Genomic DNA, 10,314 nt, shown 5'->3' with positions numbered 1-10,314 from the left:
AACGACGGCATCCTAGGTGGTAGACGGGATAAAGTATCTCGTTCTTCACCTGGATGGCTCTTGGAGTTTTGAGCGCCATTTTTCGCAACTGGCCCCCAGGTTGGAACGTATGGCGGCCAATCTTGGCCGTCTTTTGCCCAACCTAGGCGGTCCAGACGGGAAGGTTCGCCGCCTTTACGCGGGCATCGTGCGGATTATGGCGCAATACGGGGCCTCTGTGTGGTCAGATGACCAGATGGTCAGTCGTCGCAGCAAACAATTGCTGCGAAGTGTTTGGCGGCAACTGGCCATCAGAGTCATTAGGTAATACCGCAGGCTGTCCTATGAGGCAGCGACAACTCTGGCGGTGCTACCACCGTTAGAGCTCCTGGCGGCTACGGATGCCCATGTTTACAGGCAGCTACGCAGTCGCCAGGATGACTCTGCCCCGCCAGAGTTAGTGAGAGAGGCGCTCAAGCTCCAAGCCCGGCAGTCTTTCTTGAATTCATGGTGGGAGCTACTCAACTCCCGCCGCGGAAGTCATAGGACCTTCGGGGCGATTCTGCCCTCCTTGTCAAGATGGGTAGACCGCAGCCATGGCCAGCTTATCTTCCGGACCACGCAGGTGTTCACCGGGCATGGATGCTTCGGTCAGTACCTGCGCCGGATCGGTAGGGTAGTCATGGGGATTTGTCATCAATATGATGGTTCCGGAGACACGGCGGAGCACACCCTGGAATGGTATCCAGCGTGGGAAATGTTGCGTCGTGATCTCCGGGCAGTTATAGGCCACGACCTGTCCCTGCCATCCGTCGAGGGGCCTCCATAAACCTCTCCAAGACGTTATATGGTCACATTTATGACGTGTGGTGATGGACGACCTCCCGTGCGCAGAAAACCACACTTTAGTGGTGTTATGCCCCACGTCTTTGCGCGGGAAGTCGTCCGGGGGGGGGGGGGGGGAGTTGCAGATCATGACGGGTGGGGGTTATTGCACACAACTTCCCTCGTGGTGACGGCGACTTTAGCGTGGCCCCGGAGTCGCCGAGAACAGTCTCCAAGTGTAGGAGATCTTTATACTCTACTTGGCATTGTACAAGTGCAGCATGGGGGTCTTGGCGCTGGGAGGGAACCGGTAGTGTTTATTTTAAGATCCCGATTCTCTCTTAGTAGCGCCGATGGTAGCCACCCCGGAGTTTTAGCCGGTAGGAGTTCGGCATAACCCCGGAGTCCTGGGGGGGGGGGGGGGGTCCGGGGTATCCATGATGGATTTCCCCATATTAAAAAAAAGGTTGTAGTGACGTTCAGAAGGATCCGCACAAAAATTGCCGAGAAAGGACGTTGATATCCACGTCCTTATGAACAAACTCGCCGATGTGATAAAGGGTCGCCTCGACGAATTTTGGGCGCGAACGGAGGCCCGTTTTGCGCTGAAACCGATGGTTCCTCCAAGGGTGGAATCCGTGGAGGTATGTCACAGGGAAAGCCCCCTAACTAAAAGGGCAGAATCCGAGATAAAGAAGAAGAAACTGATGGAAAAGGCGAAAGAAAAATCGCCTCCGTCATCGAACAAGAAAGAAGAGATGAGCGAGGAAAAGGACGCGTAAAAAGAGATTTCTTTCATCCAGAAGCGGATGGAAAGAATCCAGGAGGAGCAGGTGGCCAAGCAGACGACCAGAAGGGAAGGAAAAACCGCGACGAATAACCAAGTTGCGGGAAAAACTCCGCAAGAGACGCCGTGGACGATGGTCCTCGGCAGAATGGACAAATCGGCCGTAAATGCAAAGAAAGAAGCGCCCAAGAAAGTGAGGGCGCCAACAAAATGCGCCAAAACCGGAAATAAAGCGCCGACCAAAGAAAATAAAGAGAAGGAAATGCCGAAGATCGGGAAAAGCCCGAACACGGCCGCCGTATCGCTCGTGCTTCCGCAAGGAAGCGCCGCAAATTACGCGGACGTGATGGCAACGGCCAAAAAGCGAATAAAATTGGCCGAAATAGGAATAGAGGAAGTTAGGGCGAAAAAAGCCCTTACCGGGGCCCTTCTCTTGGATATAACGGGAGAAGGGATTGAAGAGAAAGTCGACTTATTGGCTTCAAAGCTTCGAGCGGCCTTCACCAGCGAAGAAGTGAAGATAACGAAACCGTCGAAGAAGATAGACATGCGAGTCCACCGAATAGAGGACTCGCTCTCCGCAAATGATGTTGCGGAAGCAATTGCGGCGGCCGGCGGCTGCCACAAGGAGAAAATCCGCGCTGGACCAAAAAAAAAAAACGGTCACAACGGAATGGGGCATATGATAATACAATGCCCCATTGTTGCAGCAAAAAGATCACTGCAGACCGCAAAATCAAATACGATTGGACGTCTGTGATAGTAGAGGCGTTCGAAAAGCGCCAGCTTATATGCTATAAGTGTTAGGAAACTGGGCACGTGCTCGTCAAGTGCACGAAGCCCGATGATAGACGTAATGTGTGCTATCGATGCAGAGAGGCGGGACATCTCTCCGCAATTGCAAAGCGAAGACCGCCACCTGCCCCGTGTGCAAGGTCGTGGGGCGACAGGCCGATCATAGAGTGGGAGGAAAGGCGTGCCAACCGGTACCGCCCGCGAAGAGGACGGAGAAGCTGAGAATTCTCCCCGTCAGACCCGTCGTTGCGAAGATAAAACCGATCACGAAGAAGGAAGTGAAGAAAGCTGCGACGACCAAACACGCGGAAGAAAAGAAAATAGAAGAGGCCACGCGCGAGGCGTCCGCGGCAACTGAGAAGAGCCGCGAGGAGGTCATGGAGATTGCGTAAAATTAAAAGTTACGCAAATTCTACAAATTAATTTGAACCACGCCGCAAGAGTTCAAGGTTTAATGATTGAGAACTTGCAAAGCGGCGTGGTCGGATTAGTGGTGGCATCAGAACCGTATTTTATCCACGACAGGCCGTCGTAGATAAGCGATAAGGAATGTAAGGTCGCGATTATCCAGGCGACGCCGACACGCATCCGGCCGATCACGCTCATCGCGCGGGGGCTAGGTTTTGTCGCCGTTTCGTGGCCGGATTGCATCGTTATCGGAATATACGCGCCGCCGAGCTGGTCGTTACAAAATTTCTACCGGCTTCTGGATGAAATGGGAGAGGTAGTAAAACGCTTTGGAACTCCTCAAGAACGAATCAAGGCGGCCACTTTACGATAGGCTGGGCAGCTTCCATAAATTTAAAATTATTAAATCACGGAAATGCCAGTACGTGCGTACGTCAACAGGGCAAGAGTAAGGTCGACTTCTCGTTCGCAAATGGCGCCGCCGCTTGTAGAGTCACGAAGTGGATCGTAGATACAACTGAAACCTTATCGGATCATCTATATATAAGGATCAGCGTATCTAGAATGCAAGAAAGGTTAGGCAAAAATTAGGTTAGATTAGGTTAAGTTAGGTTAGGAACCCTTGGGTTCTAAAGTTGTTGCAGTTTTGCAACATGTGCCATTCCTACATCCTCGTCGTGGAATCTGATAACACCGGAATTTACCGATGGCTAACGGGGCTCTGGCTTTTTGGGAATCGTGGAAGCTGAAGTAGTCTCCTCGACGCTCTAGGGTGATGCCGGCAGGATCTTCAGATCCTCGCAGGGCTTCCCATGCCAGTAAGGCCCAGAGCGGGGAGATGAAAAGGCTGAAACGAGTCTCATCCCAGGGGGCCACAGCCAGTCAGGCTGTGGTACGGGGGGTTGCGTCCCCGGGATTCCCATAGCACGGCAGGGGTGGTGTGACCCCTGTCGTAATTACTGTAAACCGGTGGTCAGGTTACGCCGGAACGGGGGGCTTGCCTTCATTGGCCAGCCCGCGAAGGGATAAACCTCTATAAAAAGTCCCATGCCTCAAGCTGGGGTTAGGGGCGAGGGGGCGCGCTCAGTCCTCTGCGGCTGGGCGTGGCCTGTGGGTGCACCGGTCGTTAGCGGACCAACCACGGGTTACCTGGCGCCACCCGGGGTATTTACCCTTCCTCCGATATGGCTGCTCTGTTGGGGGTGACATTATTTCCGACCCCACTCGTAGGACGTATTATGGAGTCCTAAAATATAAAACTGGGGAAGGGGGGAAGAAAAAGGAGAGGTAGGAGGGGGTCGGAGCCCCGAGAGCGCTACCAAAAGTAGTGCGGAGTGAGGCGGCCTCCGCTGAGAGGCGCAAGAGATTAGAGGCTCTTGGAGATCATCGTTGAAGAAACAAATAGATACGCCGTAGAGTGTATGATGAATGCGGCATATGGTAGGAGGCACCACCAACAAGCATGGAACCCGGTGACAAAGAGTGAATTTAATATCTTTATCGGTATCTTGCTCATCATGGGTGTAGTGCAGCTACCCGAAATTTGGCTATATTGGTCCACAAATACGATGTATGCGAATGCGCGTATAAAGAATGCAATGAAACGCGATCAATTCTTAGCAATATTGAAATACTTGCACTTTTCTGATAATGCTACGGCTAGAACCGAGGATCGGATACATAAACTCCGAAATATAATTGACAAAATTCTTCGTACGATCAAAGATATAGTAAAACCCGATAAAAATATAGTAGTTGATGAACCCATGGTTCCATGGAAGGGACGGCTTAATTTTCGTCAATACATACCGGGTAAGCGGCACAAGTACGGTATAAAACTGTACAAATTCTGCCTTCCGGACGGATATACGTATAATACGCATATTTATTCCGGATAAAACGAAGCAAAAATTGTTAAAACACATTTGAAGAGCTTCTCACTAAAAGAACCTATATTTGGGGTACAGTAAAAATGAATAGAAAATTTCTACCGCCGCAGGCAAAACAAAAACAGAAACGGGGCGACATTATCTCTCTTCAAAATCGGAGCGGCGTGAAATTTTTAATGTGGACAGACAAAAGACCCCTGTGCATACTAACCACTGCCAAATCTTACAATTGCGCCATTATTCGTGGTAAAGACAATAAATTAAAGTCCGATACAGTTTTTTCTTACAACAATGCGAAAAAGGGAGTTGACATATCCAACCAAATGTGTTCATATTATAGGAGTTTACGGAAAACAGTAAAATAGTACCGAAAAGTTGTCGTAGAACTAATATGCGGGACCTCTTTAGTAAATGTGTGGTACATACACAGAAAGTGGGGAACCAACCGTTATAAAAATTTAAAATTTAGGGAAAAAATTATTGATTATTTATTGAAAAGTGAGAATTCCCCTAGTGATGAAGCAATAGTAAGACGAAGTAAACATTTTTTAAGTTCACACTAAGGACCCGTGAGGAAGATGAGGAGAAGCTGCAAAGAATGTTACAAACGCTTAGCAAACCTAAAAGGTACACAGTACGCCACAAATAAAACCCAAAAAGTAAAGACCTTTTGTAGCAGTTGTTCGGATAAACCGGCACTTTGTTTAGAATGTTTTAAAAAATTGCATCGGTAATATAAGTAGTTATATTTTGTTATATTTTATGTATTGATTATTATAAGTTATGTACTTTATGTTAAATGTTTGATTATAAGGTAGAAATGTTAATGTATAATGTTAAATCAATAAAATAGCATTTTATTCTACGTATTTTTTGATATACAAACGTGGCCCATCGGTGATGCATGCTGCCGCACGGAACAATTTAGTATGGCCCATCGATGATGCATGCTGCCCCACAGAACAATTTAGCATGGGCCACCGGTGGGTCAGGCCGCCCAATAAAACAGACAAGCATGGGCCACCGGTGGGTCATGCCGGCGTCAAAGTATTATGAACAATATATTAATAAAAGCAGTTGATGCACAGGTCATTACATATAAGGACAGAAACAATTGCACTTGCGTTCAACCTTTTGTTTCGCAATAACCTAGAGCGATACTTCGGCACTGAAAATGAATATTTTGAAGTTACGCGATTGATGAACAAATCGATCGTTATCTGTCTTAAAGCTTTTTTCGTTCTTGCGATTTTTATAATTATTTTAGTTTACAATTATTTTTAAAATATTGAATGTAATGATTTTTCTTTCACAGTAGCATTCTCATGAAAAATTATAATAATATCGTGGAATACTATGTATATCAAAGCTTAGTACTAAATTATTATTATCATGCAATGATATATTTAATATCAGTTGAGCATGCTGGCGATTAAGGTTATATCTACCATTGGTAACTGTTTACTTTACAACTTCTCATAATTTCTGCTATTTTAATTACTTTTTCTTTGAAGAACTTTACTTTATTATTATAAGGAGAGTCGGAGGAACCCAATTGTAGGATTATAGTTTGGATAGTTTCTGAGGAATAGAGTACAACACTTATCGGTAGGCTTCAGAGGTTTATTTAGATGTAAGTAATGACTACAGAATATCTGAGCTATGGCGAAAACTAGCTGGTATATGGTTGAGGGTGAGTGAGTTAAGGTACAAAGATCAGCGAACAAGTAAAGGACAGAGGACAGGATTAGTAAGGGGATACAAGATGATAGATGAATTGGAATTTAGGAACTATGATTAACCTTTTGCGGATGTATTAAATTTGGACATGGGTATCGTACTGGTCGGAATTAATTTCCGTCGAAAGAGCAGGGATACGTAATACGTAAGATTACGATGGATAAACAAGATTTGGTAATTCTTTTGTGAACTTTAGATATATCTTTATTTAATAAAATCATCTAGTAATATGTTTTTGTATAAAAATTACGTTTTATAGTTCTCCATCGTGTGGTATCTTTCAAAACATTTTCCAACGTGGAGGCCTGGCTTTCGAGTGCATGTATCGCAAAAATAATTGGTTTGGTGCCTTCCGCCCCGAATCTTTCTGTGTGAACATACACTACAATCTTTACTTTTTACATTTTCACAATGCCGCAATATATGCAGTTTCCCATTAAGTCTTTCCTCCTTATCGGAGGTCGATCGTCTTCCTGGTTTTGATTGTGCTCCATCACGAAAATCACCTACCAGTTGTGACACCAATTTTCAGACGAACGTAAAATGTGTAATAGGGGTCCTGTTCTCTCTTCTAGCTGACACCTTGTATAAAATGTAACTATTTATTGTACACACCTCTAATCTCCAGAAAAAAAGTTTTCGCCACCATTTGCACGATTTTCCCATAAAGCAATATGAACTTGTTAATTGGTCAGCCTTATCGACACCTCCCATATTCGTGCTAGATAATAGAATATCGCCTAATCGGTAAGCAACGACAGTATTATTTTTTGTTACAGCTGGTTTTTTAATCACAACTGGTACATATTTTCTGTTTTTTATAATTGTACCAGTTAAATAACAGTTTAGTTTTAGAAGTTCCTGCGCTAATGGGATCCGTGTAAAATATCTATCCGTAAAGATGTGATATCCCTTTCCCTGAGGATTTGCGGTCAATAGCCTGTGATACAATTGTAAGACAATCCTTGAACTGACAGGGAGGTCCGAAGGGATGAGAGTGTCTGTACTAACACTTCCATAGTAGGGAAGCATAGTATATATGTATCCTGTACGTGCGTCTGACAATACATAAATCCGGATGCCCCATTTGGTGGGCTTTTTAGGATTATATGTAATAAAACTAATTTTGCCCTTAAATTTGACAATAGACTCATCGATGGATATCTCTCTATCCGGTGTAAAATACTCTTGGAATTTGCCATCAATATAATCCATGAAGCTGCTCACCTTTTGGATTCTCGTTGTTACATTTGTACTTCTGGAAACATTTTCATTCAGATGTAACATCCAAAAGATTCGGAGAAATCTTTCCCTTCGAAAAGTATTTCCAAAAAATGGTATATTTCCAATATGATCCTTGGTCCAATAATATTTGATGTTAGGCATTGATATTGTACCCATGTTCAGGATTACACCCAAAAAAGCTGTTAGCTCTTCCTTCGTCACATCGATCTATTTATTCCATGTTGATCGATCAGATAAGCTCTGCTATTCTATTTTATTTTGGCCATATTTATTTGTTTCTAGTACAATTTTTTCAAGCAGTGTGTCTGTGAAAAAGAGTCTGAAAAAATCGATAGATTCCGTGCAATTCATGGGTACATTCGGTCCAACAGTCTTCGATCCCGTCGAATAATTAGTTTTGAATTGTGGCTGATCTGTGTGCGTAATGTCTCTCCAAGTAGTAAATTTGTTTATATTACTGTTCTCATTTTGATCATTTTCTTCTGCTTCACCGTCGCTGGATATAATTAGTTGCCTTACTCGTCGTTTCACGGGAACTATATCACTGTCAACGTTATCACTTTCTCTATCAGAGTCAGTATTCAAGCTGTCAAAATGAAACTCTTCATCACTACTATCAGTTTCAGAAAACACTTCTTGCGATAACTTTCTTTTTGCCAATTTGAAGAATTATTTTAAAAAATTTTAAGAAGAAAGAATGTCTAAGTTCTTTTTGCAAAAGTATTCTTCGGAATTTTACAAGGTATCGTCGAATGTTTTCGACTCCGTTACATTCGGAAAACGACTGACTCGCCACTGCGTCTTGCATGGCCAGCGCTGGATGACAGCATTTGTTTTGATTGGATTTCGTTATTTCCAATTGATATGAGCACCAAATTGGTTCATGAATAGGTTTCTTAGGCATTGATGTTTGTTTAGAAAAAGTGTAAACTAATACATGAATGCATACAGTATACGATTCGTATGGTTCCTTGCTGTGGTGGCTGAGAGCAGACATACGACCGCAACCCCCATTTTGTGGGCTTATTTGGGTTATACGTTACAAAACTTATTTTTCTCTTGAATTTGACTACTGCTTCGTTAATAGACAATTCTCTACCTTATACAAAGTTTTCTCGGAACATCGTGTCAAGGTAATGTAAATAATTACTGATTTTTTCGCTTCGTGTTCTTATATTTTGTTCAAGTGCTGCTTTCTTATTTGCATGGATCATCCAAAAAATCTGGAGAAATCTATCTCTTCTAAATATTTCTCCAAAATACGGTATTTTTGTGTTATGCGTAGTTGACCAATATTCCTTCAAATTTGGAAGTAATATGGTGCCTATATTCAATATCTCCCCTAGAAATGCAGATATTTCAGCCTTCGTTCGTCAGCCTCCGGGCGACCGCTCCTCTCTCTGTGCTCCCTCAATTGCTTGAAGAGCACAGAGCGTGTCGATAAGGGGGAGGGATAGGTCTCAGCGGAGTCGCTGTTCTCTGCCCTCACCGATAGAGCGATAGGTGATCTGGCGGACACCGAAGAAGCCCGTGATCGGCTGGGCTCGCCGGTGTCCTCCTCTCCAGCGTCCAAGGGCGCTATTTCCTCTGCTCGGGACGAGGGACGTATGCTACTAGCAAGACGCTCACTTCTCCCAGACAGGGCCTCTAATCTCTTGCGCCTCTCAGCGGAGACCGCCTCACTCCGCACTATCTGGGGGCACCCTCGGGGCTCCGTGCCCCCCCTGCTCCTCCTCTTTTTCCCCACCTTCTCCAGTTTTATATTTAAGGACTCCATAATATATCCCAGGAGTGGGGTCTGAAATAATGTCACCCCCGACAGAGCCGTCATATCGGGATAAGGCTTAATACCCCGGGTGGCGCCAGGTATCCCGGGGTTGGTCTGCTAAAGACCGGTGCACCCACCGGCCAAGCAGCCGCAAAGGACTGGGCGCGCCCCCTCATAGCGGACCGCAGCTTGAGACAAGGGACTTTTTATAGAGGTTTATCCCCTCGCGGGCCGGCCAATGAAGGAAAGTCTCTCGTTCCGGCGAACCATGATCATGGGTTTACGGTAATGACGACAGGGATCGCACCACCCCTGCCGTGCTATGGGGATACCGGGGACGCAACCCTCCGTATCACGGCCTGACTGGCCGTGGCCTCCTGGGATGAGAACCGGTTCAGCCTTTTCATCCCCTCGCTCTGGGTCTTACTGGCATGAGAGGCCCTGCCAGGATCCGAAGATCCCGCCGGCGTCGCCCTAGATTATCGAGGAGGCTACATCAGCTTCCACGATTCCCAAAAAGCCAGAGCCCCGTTAGCCACCGGAAAATTCCCGTGTTACCAGGTTCCACTACAAGGATATGGGTATGGCACATGTTGTTGCAAAACTGCAACAACTTTAGAACCCAATGGTTCCTAACCTAATCTAACCTTTTTCTTTAATGCAGGGAAATCCTCATGAATACCATGGATTCTTTGGGAAATCCATGGCTATGTCGGGCTCTTACCAACTAAAACCCTGCGGTGGTTTATTCTGCACGTCGCGGAGGATAGCCGGGAACTTTTTCGAACAGTTCCAGCTACCCACCTGTACTCAGATCGAAGATCTTCCTGCTCGAAAACCATACTGATTATGTTCCAGATCCGATCCGATGCGCGACA

General features: G+C 45.5%; 1 protein-coding gene across 1 annotated transcript; it reads left to right on the top strand.

Annotated features, from left to right (window-relative positions):
* The first annotated feature begins 227 nt into the window (after positions 1 to 227).
* Positions 228 to 808, top strand: LOC143431790 (uncharacterized). The gene is made up of 2 exons (XM_076908727.1): positions 228 to 238; positions 316 to 808. Exons 1-2 carry the CDS (start codon positions 228 to 230, stop codon positions 806 to 808), a joined length of 504 nt encoding a protein of 167 aa, XP_076764842.1.
* The last annotated feature ends 9,506 nt before the right edge of the window (positions 809 to 10,314 follow it).

The sequence above is a fragment of the Xylocopa sonorina genome, unplaced genomic scaffold, assembly GCF_050948175.1.
Source record: "Xylocopa sonorina isolate GNS202 unplaced genomic scaffold, iyXylSono1_principal scaffold0014, whole genome shotgun sequence".
Taxonomy (NCBI): Eukaryota; Metazoa; Arthropoda; class Insecta; order Hymenoptera; family Apidae; genus Xylocopa; species Xylocopa sonorina.
This window is presented reverse-complemented; position numbering and strand designations above follow the sequence as displayed.